This window comes from Danio rerio, chromosome 24, assembly GCF_049306965.1.
Source record: "Danio rerio strain Tuebingen ecotype United States chromosome 24, GRCz12tu, whole genome shotgun sequence".
NCBI lineage: Eukaryota > Metazoa > Chordata > Actinopteri > Cypriniformes > Danionidae > Danio > Danio rerio.
The window spans coordinates 6,047,923-6,061,586 of NC_133199.1; the positions used below are offsets into that span (position 1 = coordinate 6,047,923).

The following is a 13,664-nucleotide window of genomic DNA, read 5'->3' on the forward strand; positions in this document are numbered from 1 at the left end:
GTAATTTGTTGACAGGGGTCTGGCTGCAGACTCGGTGCAGTGCAATCTGAGCTGCATCCAATGCTTTTAAATGCGCTCACCAAACCCTACCCGTCACAGTGATGTCACTCACTCCATTGAGTGCATTGTGTCTGACATTGCATCGCTGAGTGATGCAATCTCAGCTTGCATCATAAAGGCTGCATCCAGATACTGATTTTGTTACTTTACACCACTGCTTATTTCTCTACACTTTGATTCAATAGTATTCATAGATCATAGTCATGAGTTTTAAGATGTGACAGAGAGAGTAACTCGAATCTGGGAGTGATTGAAATCTGTCAGGAATAAGGCCTTTCTGATTTGCTGCTTGGACGCTTCTTTTGCGCTGATGGCGAATTCCTCTCTCTGCAGGCATGGTGTGGTCGGATGTGAAGCGTCTCTGGTATGAGGGATTAGAGGATTTCCTGGAAGAGTCACGGAACCAGCTGAGCTTCGTCATGAACTCGCTTTATCTGGCCACTTTTGCCCTAAAAATAGTGGCTCACAACAAGGTACAGACTCTGCACAGAACATTTCCTTCTTTAACAAACCCTTTAGTGTCCTGGAGAATGGAAAGTAGTCATCTTGTTGTCTTCCTAAATGATTCATACACACACTATGTAGCAGTTATGGATGAAAGTACACAAATACGGCTCTTGAATAAAGATATCCAAATAAAGTCTTACTTCAGTGGAAGTATGAAGTCCTCTTCAAATGAGTCACAGTATAAAAGTACTTGATTTATTTAAGTAATGATACTCTATAAACAGCCCACTGATAACGTGAAATCACATTCACACACTGAACCCCATTCAGATCAGTTTGTAAAGTCAGTGAATCGTTTACTGCTGAATGGATCGTTTGAATCTGTGAGTTGTTAACTGGAGATTATTCACTCTGAACTGATCATTTGAATCAGTGAATCATTTATTGGAGACTCACTCTAAATGGATCATTTGAATCAGTGAATAATTTTAGCTTGATGCTGCGTTTACACCAGACGTGGAAGAAGTGTCAAGCCTGAGTGATTTACATGTTAAGTCAATGCAAAGACATCCAATGAAAGAAGAGTGTGGAATAACACAAGGACAAGTAAAATACATGTATCTCCTCTTTTTCTTTGCTTTCTGCTTCAGTATAGCAAAATTATCAAACCAGAGGAAAGGAAAGAATGGGACGCCTTCCATCCCACCCTGGTCGCCGAGGGTCTTTTTGCATTCGCCATAGTTCTGAGCTATCTACGCCTCTTCTTCATGTACACCACAAGCTCCATCTTGGGGCCTTTACAGGTAATCACGTCATCCTCCATCTTAGCCTTCTCTGCTAGAGCCTGTTGAGTGTTTAACCACTCTTTTTCTTTGCTTACATAATGCCCAACGGTCAGACCAATAACGCCAGAGTTCTCTCATTTTTCCTGTATTTCTCATCAAGTGTCTGTTTGTTTTCCTCTCGGTTGTTCTTCTTTGCCAGTTCTGTGTTACCGGATCTGTTTGTTCACCTCTGTGATGTGGTGAAATCTCACACTAGTTAAAGAGATCCAAACCTGAGATTGTTTCTTCTTTTGGACATGAAATAAGATATTCTGCAGATGGCTGGAAAGCTGTAACCATTGTTTTTCCTACTATGGATGTCAGCATTCTTCAAAAATATCTTCATTTGTGTTTAACAGTATAAAGAAACTCATAAAGGTTTGGGACCACTTTAATTTGAGGAAATAATGAATCAATTTTCATTTTTAGGTGAACTATCCCTTTAACCTCTCAAGGCCCAAGGTGTTTTTTTACATCCATTTTTTATTTTTCTTTGCTATTTAGGCTTATTGGAACCTAATTAGAATAAAAATCCAAGTATCATCTTTTAATATGATGTACTTTTAGAGAAAAATGATGTCCATATATGTGGTCTCGTGGTCCGAATTTACATAAAACACTTTTTTTCTTAATATTTTAATGCATATTTAACATCGAATTATTTTTGGAATTTGCTTTGACTATCAAAGAGTAAAAGCAACATTTGTTTCCCATTTTGGACAGTTAAAAATAGTGTTTGGGACTGTTTATATGCTGCAAAACAGTTGCAGGATGACACTGTATGTCTGTAACAAAATATAAAACATTCAAAGTATTTTAAATAGCCGGTTAAGAGCTAAAATGTGCCGTCCACGTATGTGGACACTCAGGCCCTATGAGGTTATATGGAATGGAAATTACCTCATCATTTAATTACCCAAGAGTTGAGTTTTACCATTTTTTGAATCCATGCAAATGATCTCTGGGTATGGAAGAACAACTTATAGCTTAGCTTAGCATAAATCATTGAATCAGATTAAACCATTAGCATCTTGATCAGAAAATTCAGAATGAGAATCTGTTTTCTAGCCATATTGACTTAGTAAGGCATCACGTGGTGCAGTAGGTAGCACGATCGCCTCACAGCAAGAAGTTCGCTTCAGCTTCAGCTGGGTCAGTTGGCATTTCAGTGTGGAGTTTGCATGTTCTCCCCATGTTTGCGTGAGTTTTCTCCGGGTGCTTCGGTCCCCATCCCCCTCTCCCCCCCACAGCCCAAAGACATGCGCAACAGGTAAATTGGGTTGGCTAAATTGGCCATAGTATATGTGTGTGAAAGAGTGTGTATGGGTGTTTCCCAGTGTTGGATTGATGCTGGAAGGGCATCTGCTGTGTAATACATATGCTGGATAAGTTGGCGGTTCATTCAGCTGTGGCAACCCCTAATTAATAAAGGGACTAAGCCGAAAAGAAAAGGAGTGAATGAATGAAAGAACTTAGAAAATATTTATTTCTGTTGGTCTTCGTACTATAGAAGAGTCTAACTTTAAACAAGAAAATTATTGATATTCTTTTTTATTATTTTTGAAGCAAAATGCTAATGGTCTAATCCAATTCAATGACATATGCTAAGCTAAGCTAAAAGTGGAGACCCAGAGATCGGCTGAATGGATTCGAAAATAGTAAAACTCAGCTGTCTAAATATAGCGGAGATATAAAATGGTGATATTTCTTGTTTTGAGAAATAATATGCCAAAATTAAGTGGGTTTTTTCCTTAAAACAAGCCAAATAATCTAACTATGGGGTAAGCAACTTAATCATGTGTCAAAAAAGAAAAACAAGATTATTTTGCTTACCCCGTTGGCAGATTATTTGGCTCGTTTTAAGGAAAAACTCACTTAATTTTGGCACGTTGTTTCTTTAAAGCAAGTCGATATTTTTTGCTTGACTAGAAAAGGTTTCTTGATTTAATAATTTTTTGATATTTGAAACTGGAGTGCTCCTTTAAGTGGTGAAACTCACAAAGCAACATCAACCACCTGCCACATACAGGAATTTTTTCCGCATTTATTTGGAATTGTGCCTCCCAGCCACAGTGGTGGGCAGTCTGTAACATGTCTTGGATTTTGCCTTTGACTTTGATTCTATAACTTAGTTTATAACATATTCGTGTTGATCTAGGATTTAATTGTATCATGAAGAACCGCTGAAATATGCTGTCAAAGCACGAATCTGTTTGTTCAAAGCTCCCTGCCAGACTGAACCAGTGAACTTGCTGAGGTGGCATGTTTTTTCAAGCCTAGCTATATAGCATTTAGTCTTAGTATATCTGTTTTGGATCAATATTTAAGATATCTTAAATGGAGGTGACACAGTAGCTCAGTGGTTAGAACTCTCAGCAAGAAGGTCGCTGGTTCTAGTCCCGGCTGGGCCAGTTGGTGTTTCTATGTGGAGTTTGCATGTTCTCCCCGTGTGCTCTGGTTTCTCCCACAGTCCAAAGACATGCGCTATAGGTGAATTGAGTTAGCTAAATTGTCTCCAGGTTAAGTGGCTAACGACCCACCTCGTAAAAATGAGATGTTACAAAACACCAACATGGTGCGGCTAAATATCAATTCGATATAAGCGGCCCTGGGAGTAATTAAGTATATTATTTTAACAACTTATTGCAATAAAACCGTTTTAAAAACAATGGAGTTCAATGCCAGATACACTAGTCCTACTGAACCTGCCTTTGCCTTGATTTGCACCTTGATGTCTTCTGCGTAGTCCCCTATTCATTAAGTGACAGTCATTACATTTAAAAATCTGATAAACGTTTATTTTTACATTTCAAAGGGGAAACTTTGGCCCACGGGCCCTAGTTTGAGCATCTCTAGTTTAAAGCATAATGGTTCTGTAAGGCTGTGTAGCAGTGCTCTTGCTGCAGTAGTTTCAGGGAGGTTGCATAATACAACAATGCTCTTGAGGACTCCAGTATTTGGCATGAGTAACACCATGTCCGCCTCTCTGCTCTCCTGCACGTGCTCTTAGACTGACATCAGTGTCTGGCACTGCAGTGTGGAAAAGTCATTTTCTCCAGAAGTGCGGTCGGAATGATACATACACACACACACACACACACACACACACACACACATACTCGCTTATAATGGATTTACATTTGAACACATGCAATTTATACTGGTGAGAGACTGCGCTTTTTTTTTGTAACCTACAGTTAGTCAAAATTATTAGCCCTCCTGTTAAACTTTCATTCTTTTATATTTTCCTCCAAATTCTGTTTAACGCAGATAACACATTTCTAAATATTTTAATAACCATCTCTAATAACTGATTTTTGCCATGATGTCAGTTCATAATATTTTACTAGATATTTTGGAGATACTAGTGTTCAGCTTAAAGTGACATTTAAAGGCACAACTAGGTTAATTAGGCAAGTAATACTTAATTGGACAAGGTTAATAATTAGACAAGTCAATGTATAACAGTTGTTAGCTTTGTAGCCATACAAAATATATATATATATATATATTGCTAATAATATTGACCTTAAATATTATCTAACTATGGGGTAACTATGTTTTCAAATATGTTTTAAAATAAAACAACTATGTTTTACTATGCTAACTATGTTTTAAAATAAAACAACAACAAAACTGCTTTTATTCTAGCCAAAATAAAACAAATAAGACTAATATAGGAAATACTGTGAATACTGACAAAAAAAGGAGGGCTAATGAGTTTGACTTTAACTGTGCATAGTTGTCTGCGCCAGTGGTTAGTGCGTTGACACATGCACTCCGGTGCTAGTGGTGGGCAGAGCAAGGCTTCACAAAACACTGAAACAGTCGAATCAAATGCATCGAAGCTTCGAAAAATCTCTACAGTGACACCTAGTGGTCATTTATATGTATTGCTCTCGAACAGCTTGAGCAAAGAAACAGTTAAGCAAATTAAGGTATTAAACCCCACATTTTCAAGGTTTCAAGTGATTTAGTTAATTACCTTAGTCATGTGACCTGGGTGTTTCGAATCACCTTAGTCACATGACCTGGGTGTTTCAAAAAACTTTGGTGACATGACCTGGGTGTTTTGAAACACTTTAGTCACATGACCTAGGTCTTTCGAAACACTTTAGTCACATGACCTAGGTGTTTTGAAACACTTTAGTCACATGACCTGGGTTTTTTAAAACACTTTAGTCACATGACCAAGGTGTTTTTAAACACTTTAATCATATGAGCTGGGTGTTTCGAAACACAGTCACGTGACCTGGGTGTTTCGAATCACCTTAGTCATGTGACCTAGGTCTTTCGAATCACCTTAGTCACATGACGGGTGTTTCGAAACACTTTAGTCACATGACCTGGGTTTTTTAAAACACTTTAGTCACATGACCTGGGTTTTTTAAAACACTTTAGTCACATGACCAGGGTGTTTTTAAACACTTTAGTCATATGAGCTGGGTGTTTCGAAACACAGTCACGTGACCTGGGTGTTTCGAATCACCTTAGTCATGTGACCTAGGTCTTTCGAATCACCTTGGTCACATGACGGGTGTTTCGAAACACTTTAGTCACATGACCTGGGTTTTTTAAAACACTTTAGTCACATGACGGGTGTTTCGAAACACTTTAGTCACATGACCTGGGTTTTTTAAAACACTTTAGTCACATGACCTGGGTTTTTTAAAACACTTTAGTCACATGACCTGGGTGTTTCGAAACACTTCAGTCACGTGACCTGGATGTTTCAAAACACTTTAGTCACGTGACCTGGATGTTTCAAAAAACTTTAGTCACATGACCTGGCTGTTTCAAAACACTTTAGCCACATGATCTGGGTGTTTTGGATCATGCTTCGTGTATCATTTCGAAACACTTGTGCTTCGGGATCTCGACCCCACACTATCCTGAAAATACTCTCTAATGTCCTGTTCATGAAAGGTGAACAATATAGGAAATTGGTTGCTATTGACATCTATAAAGTCGGGAAAAAACTAATATGGAAGTTAATTGTTTTTAACATTCTTCAAAATATCTTCTTTTGTGTTTAACAGAAGAAATACATTTTTTAATACTTGCACTGTAAAAAAAACAGTTTCTGTATTTTGTGATTTACAACTGTTTTCTGTTTATTATCTGTCATAAATGGCATAAATGGCTCTGTCAACTTATGATGTTGGAAATTCAACTCTACAGTTTAACAAAGTGACTTTTATTGACATTTTAGTAACAACAATATAATCTGTTAGAAGTATTAAATAGAGAGAAATAGTCTCTAAACAACTGAAAATGTACTGCCAGTCTATTACAAGGTTTTTGTACTGTAATATACAACATCAACCCAGACATTATATCACTTTAAACTATTAAAATGTTCATAAGTCACTTTTTCAAACTTTTTAAGGCTTAAAGTTGTTGAAAGAAAAACTAAGATTCCATAATGCAGTTCAAAATCATAAATAAATGAGGAAAAATAAAAACATGAATCACAAAATACAGAAAACAGCAAATTAACGGACATTTTTACAGGGTGGAGGATGAGTAAATGATGACAGACTTTTTGTTTTTGGGTGTACTATCCTTTTAAATGGTTGCCATGTTAGTCCCTCTAAAAAAAACATGTGATGTACAGATAGAGGAATGACAAGGAACAGATTGAAGTATTCACAAAACAGACCTCCACTGAGGAGGCAGAGTCAGACGTTTACTCCCCGACTGCTTTATTGTCTGCTTAAGAGTCTCCAGTAAATGTCTCCAAATAAAGTTAGCAAGTGGAAAAAACACCGAATCACCTCTAGATAAACGTTGGAGGGCAGGAGTTGAGATGTCAAACTGAACCTTACTGTAGTTCTGAGATTAATATGGAGTTTGTGCAGATTTTGTTCAAAGTGCATTTCAAATTTGAACACTGCAACAAAAAAAAAAAGATTGTTGATCTTCAAACTCATTCATTCATTTTCTTTTCGGCTTTTTAAGTCGCTTTATTAATCAGGGATTGCCACAGTGGAATAAACCACCAACTTATCCAGCATATTTTTTACGCAGTGGATGCCCATCTAGCTGCAACTCAGTACTGGGAAACACCAACACACTCTCATTCACACACATACACTACGGACAATTTACCTTACCCAATTCACCTATACCGCAAGTCTTTGGACTTGTGGGGGAAACCCATGCAAATATGGGGAGAACATGCAAACTCAACAAGCCAGGGCTCGAACCAGCGACCTTCTTGCTGTGAGGCGATTGTGCTACCCACTGTGCCACTGTGACGCCCAAACTGAAACAGAATATTGTATAGGGGGCGGGTCTTTCTTTAAGTGCATCATTCCCTTATAGTAAACTAACAATAAGTGGGGCGTGTTAAGAATGTTGTGGCTGGGAGAAGAAGAAGGATCGCCACTCCAAATGCAGAAGCAAATGATCGGATTTGATTTGATCGGATCAATTTTTTTAGTAGATTAACTTGCATGTATTGTGACACGAGGGCTCATTGAATAGCACTGTCACCTCACAGCAAGAAGGTTGCAGGTTCGAGTCCCGGCTGAGCCGCAGTTGGCATTTCTATGTGGAGTTTGCATGCTCTCCCTGTGTTGGCGTGGGTTTCCTCTGGGTGAATTTGCGAGTGTATGGGTGTTTCCCAGTACTGGGATGCAGCTGGAAGGGCATCCACTGTGTAAAACATATGCTTAATAAGTTGGCGGTTCACTCCGCTGTGGTGACCCCTGATGAATTATGGGACTAAGCCAAAGGAAAATGAATGAACGAATGAGCTTGCATGGATTCATTGTTCACCTAAAAAATACCAATATGCGCTAACAAAATAAGCATTTTAATTTCCCAAATACTTTGAGTATATCTTTAACTTTCTATGGAAGTGTGTAAAGTCCTAATCTCTTACATAATGACTGCTGTCTTGCTTGCTTGGAAGAAACAGTGTAGTCATTATAGGCCCAGATGGAATCTGTTGGCTTTTTCCCATTTTCTGCTATGATATGTTGGAAAATATGTGGAAGCGATTCTGCGGAAGGGTTTTAAAACAATGTGAAATTCTCTTTCAGTGGTCTTATCCTCGTGCAGATGATCACATTCAGTATGGCACTGTACAAACATTGAAGATAAAATGGATTTACAGGCACAGCATGCAAAATTTGTTGATTAAAATATCCAAAAATCTCTAGAAAATGTTCAATATTTTGCTGACTTGTGTATTTACATGATCCCAAATGTTCAAATCCAGAGAATTATTCAGACAAGTAATCCATTTTAACTAGTAACATGGTCGGGAAATAATGTGATATGAAATGCAACATTCCAGTCCATTGCACATAATAGCAGCACTCTTGAAACAGTCACTTCATGGTTGGATTTGGCACTGTGGCTTCATATCAGAGGCAGCAATGTCAATTGACTACTAACTACCCAGGTTTAACAAAGTTTTTAAAAAAATGTAATCTGGAAAATGCCTGCTAGGGGTTTAAGAGTGACAAGAAAATGAATTAGACTAATGGGGCGGAGGTAGGGGGAGGGGGGGGGGGTCTAAATCCTGGCTTCATTTCAGAGTAAACATGCAGTACAGAACATTCTGGTTCACTGGTCAGACCTGAAACAAGGAATTCATCCCTTATTTCAGCCCTCACTGGAAAGACCAGTGGAATCTAGAAAGCACCGACAGAGACAGGAGTCTATAAAGAGCTGGTCTGCTGTATGTGTGCAGGTACAGCTTAATGTATCTACGGAGACATGTTCCTCTGCTATTACCCCTGTAATGGGCCAAACCAATATTTACTTGGGCCATGTTTATCATTCAATATGTGAAGTTAGCTAAAAATGGAATCCAACGCTTAAAATAAACTCATTTCACAAAATCACCATATTTTCTTAACTGAAAAACATGTTTGATTTCCACCAACCCCATATAACTGCTCTCAAATACAGTACTGTATTTACATTTTAAAGGAATATTTCGAAATATTTGGCTTTTTTCCAAAGGAGTCAAGAAAATGCGGTGGTTGTTACTATTTCCAAAACAGCCTTGGTTTTAGATGACCAGCTAAAATCAGCTTGACCAGCCTAGCCAGCTATGTCCAGCTTAAACCAGGCTGGTCAAGCCGGTTTTAGCTAGATTTAGCTGGTCATTTTCCATTTTAAGACCAGGCTGAAAATGGCTGGAAACAGCCTGGATATGGCTAAAGCTCCTCTAAAACCAGGCTGGTCAACCAGCTAAATCCAGCCAACCAGCCTAGGCTGGTTTAAGCTGGATTTTTCAGCAGGGTAGTTTTAATGATTTGTGCTTAGCTAAGTGCTGATACCCAGAGATCAGCTGAATGGATTGAAAATTATTAAAACTCAGCTTTATAACTTTAGGGGACTTTGAGTGTTCCTTAAAGAATGAAACCCAAAATATATTTCATCAGGTCCATTTCTTAGGATCCTTATCGTAGCTAAACATGTTAGTCAGTTGAATGGCTGATGTGAAAAGTCTGGTGTTTTTGTCATTGCAGATCTCCATGGGTCAAATGCTACAAGAGTTTGGCAAGTTTCTTGGCTTATTCCTGCTAGTGCTCATCTCTTTCACCATCGGCCTGACACAGCTGTATGGAAAAGATCAAGATCCATCCAAGACCAAAGACGATAACAAGGACTGTGAGGGGATCTACTGTCAGCAGCAGAGCAACGACACCTTTCACACGTACTTTGCTTCATCTCATTGACTCTAATTAAAGAATTCGATTTTGTGTGTGTAAATAAAGTGTAAAGTAAAAGATAAGAGTCTTATTTCACAGGTTTATAAATTAGCGTCAATTTTTAATCGATTATCGAGTTCCTTATGAAGTTTGACCCTTTGGAAATAGGGTCCCTTTGGAAACTGATACTGGAAAGTATTTGACAGACTAAAAAAATCTGATTTTTTGTCACAATAATTGTTTTTTATGTTTATTATTCCAGGTTTATGGGGACGTGTTACGCACTCTTCTGGTACATCTTCTCTTTGGCACATGTTAATTTGTTTGTGACGAGGATCAGCTACACGGAGGAGCTGCGGTCGTTTGTTGGTGCTCTTATCGTCGGAACCTACAACATCGTTGTGGTCATCGTTCTTACCAAACTCCTGGTGGCCATGCTGCATAAGAGCTTCAGACAGATCGCTGTAAGTGAGCCTTGAGAAGACAGAATTATGTATTGGTTTCTGGGTTGTAGAATATGTTCCACTGGTATTCAGTAACTCTTTCATAGGCAACAGAAAAATTAAATTGAAATGAACTGAAATTAACCCACAATTTCCATCCCCATGTCCAATAACAGTGATGGTTCTCAAACAGGTAGGGGCAGTAGACATCTATACGATCTATCCATTAGCAGTCCCATTCATTTCAACAGCGTTTGAGAAGGTAGCTTGGCGAGGTAGAAAATATGTGACCTGAATCAAAGTCTATTCTCTCGTTGGCCATATTTGCAATGTTCATCCAAGACCAAAGTCCTATATAAATAAATGGGGGCTCCTGAAATCTCAAAAACTGCTTTCTGAACTTCCAATTAAAGTTAAATTAAACTTAGCATGTGGTATAAAGTGCAGAATTGTTTTACCTTGATCATCTTTGCTTGCAGAACCATGAAGATAAGGAGTGGAAATTTGCTCGGGCGAAGCTGTGGCTCAGCTACTTCGATGACAAGTGCACACTGCCTCCACCCTTCAACGTCCTTCCCTCACCCAAGACCGTGTGCTACCTAGTGATCAGCATGAGCAAATGGATCTGTTCCCACACCTCCACAGGCAAGGTCAAGAGGCAGAATAGTCTGAGGGTATGTAAGAATAACTCTTTAAAGAACTACTTTGACTGTTTCCAAAAAAAGATGTTAGCTGTATATATAGGAATAATCAAGACTTATTATGCTTTAAAGAAGGGGTGCCCAATCCTAGGACTGTATGTCAACCTTCCTGCAGAGTTCAGCTTCAACCCTGATCAAACACAACTAATCCAACTAGGTAGGACCTTAAGGAGCACTTGTTAAAGACAGGTGTGTTTGATCAAGGGCGGCATAGTGGCGCAGTCGGTAGCACTGTCGCCTCACAGCAAGAAGGTCGCTACTTTGAGCCCTGTCTAGGTCAGTTGGCATTTTTGTGTGGAGTTTGCATGTTCTCCCTGTGTTTGCATGGGTTTCCTCCAGGTGCTGCTGTTTTCCCTACAAGTTCAAAGACATGCGTTAGGTGAATTGGGTAAGCTAAATTGTCCGTAGTGTATGTTCTAGTCCTCCAGGTTGGGGGTTGAGCATTGGGCTAATGACCTACCTCATAGAAATTAGATGTTACAAAACACCAACTTGGTGCGGCTAAATATCAACTTTGATGTAAACCGACCCAGGGGGTAAGTAAGTGTTTGATCAAGGTTGCAGCTGAACTCTGCAGGAAGGTATATCTACAGTAACAGGATTGGGCACCCATGCTTTGAAGGATTTTAAAATGCATTACTTGGAGGCAAAGAACCACCATTGCATTGCCCCCCTCTTCAGTGTACTACTGTTCACTAAAGAGATCGGTATTCGAGCACTGCTCAAAGAAACTGTAAAGGGTACCAAGAGTGATTCCCTGGCTCCATTAGAGATATTAAGTTTTTAGGGCCAGAGATAAACTGATACTTCCAAACTTAGAACCTCCTTTAGTGCAGTCCAAATGTGTGAAACTGTTTAAGAACAAACACAGGCTAGGAACATGAAACAGAGCTCTGTCATTAGAAAAGGGGTTACACAGAATTTGCACCATGGAAGGGTTCTCTTATATGTCAGTCTACTCATAACCTTTTGTTTCCAGGAATGGACGAACCTGAAGCAGAAAAGAGATCAGAATTACCAGAAGATTATGTGCTGTCTAGTGCACCGTTACCTGACCTCTACGAGGCAGAAGATGCAGAGCATGGACCAGGCCACAGTAGAGAATCTCAACGATCTGCGGCAAGACCTCTCCAAGTTTCGCAATGAAATGAGAGACCTTTTGGGCTTTCGCACTTCCAAATATGCCATGTTCTACCCCAGAAGCTAAGCCATGCCTGTTTATTTAAAGTGACCCAGCATGCTCAGCAATGCTCCACTTCTTTTTCTTGGGAAGATATAAAGTGACAAAAAAGTCCTGGGACTCTACTGGAATTGTATTAAGCTCTGTTTATTCTACACCAAAGCCTCCAGAACCATAACTTATGTAATATTCTTGCATCCTACTTGTTTTCTAAAAGTTTAATTCTTTTCAAATGAATAACATTTATTATACAGAAATGCTATTATATACTGAACTTGGGCAAATACCTAGTAACTTTTGCATCTTTTCAGTATTTGAATATATATTTAAGGACTGTAGTTCTTAACTCCAGTATTGGTGTCCAACCACATTTGTATGACTTTAATATCTGACACATGTAATCAGACATAGAGTTCTTTGCTAACAGGAAGATGATCTGAATAAGGTATATTGTAGGGTTACAGTTGAAGCTGAGGGGAATTCTGATAAACCAGGATTCTCAACATTGACCCTCAAGATCTAGCTTTAACCTTCAATTGCAACTCCTAAAGATCTCAATTAGCTGGTCCTAGCTTGTCATGGGTAAATCTAAACTTTGCAGGAAAGTGAACCTTGAGTTCCAGAGTTGAGTTCCCTTGGCATAAATTAAAGTTGTCTCCCCAGTTCACCTAAAACAGGTGGGCAATTTCAGTTCTTCAAAACTGAGCTTTTTCCCCCAACCCTAATTAAACACACTCGAACAAGCTAAACAAGGTTTGGGAGTTAATAGAAACCTACAGACGGAGAACTTTTTATAAAGGCCAGATCATAACTCTACAGGACTGTGGGTCTCCGGTTCCCCTGACCTAAATTGTAGATCTGCTAGCCTGGTCATCTTTAGCTTATGTCCTGCAACACTTGACTGTAATTATCGAGTAACCCTTAACACTTTTATTAGCTGATTGAGGCATGTTTGTTTGTGAATGGAGAACTTACAGGAGTAGCTCTCCAGGTGCAGGGTTGACCTTGACTTAAATCAGAGGTATGCAAGTTCAGTCCTGGAAAGCAAAAGTTCCGCAGAGCTTTGCTCCAACCCTAACAATACACACCTAAACAACCCAGTCAAGGTCTGAGTGTTACTAGAACGCAACAAGCCAGAGAGTTTTTTTCAAGGCTGGATCAAATCCAGTCCAGGACCGAACTTGCTTACCAGAGGTGTCCAATCCTGCTCGTGAATTTTAGCTTCAATCAGCTCTGAAACACTTGCCTAGAAGTTCCAAGTGGTCACACTGCACTTGTCTTCCCACTGACTTCGATTCATATGCATGCGACTGCACCAGGCCATAAATGCAAGC

General features: G+C 39.2%; 2 protein-coding genes across 3 annotated transcripts in view; one reads left to right on the forward strand and one right to left on the reverse strand.

Annotated features, from left to right (window-relative positions):
• gpr158a (G protein-coupled receptor 158a) overlaps positions 1 to 13,664 on the reverse strand; it is a 741,191-nt gene that overhangs the window by 92,355 nt on the left and 635,172 nt on the right. The gene's annotated exons all lie outside the window — the stretch shown is intronic.
• Positions 1 to 13,664, forward strand: part of trpc1 (transient receptor potential cation channel, subfamily C, member 1) — a 33,080-nt gene that overhangs the window by 16,354 nt on the left and 3,062 nt on the right. Inside the window, exons 8-13 of one of the 2 annotated variants that reach the window (XR_012399179.1) lie at positions 394 to 533; positions 1,158 to 1,310; positions 9,824 to 10,011; positions 10,269 to 10,470; positions 10,929 to 11,123; positions 12,130 to 13,540. Coding sequence is in view for 1 of the 2 variants with exons in the window: in NM_001198661.2 (NP_001185590.1) it covers positions 394 to 533; positions 1,158 to 1,310; positions 9,824 to 10,011; positions 10,269 to 10,470; positions 10,929 to 11,123; positions 12,130 to 12,357 (1,106 nt within the window). In the remaining variant the exon portion in view is untranslated. 2 annotated transcript variants of the gene reach the window in all.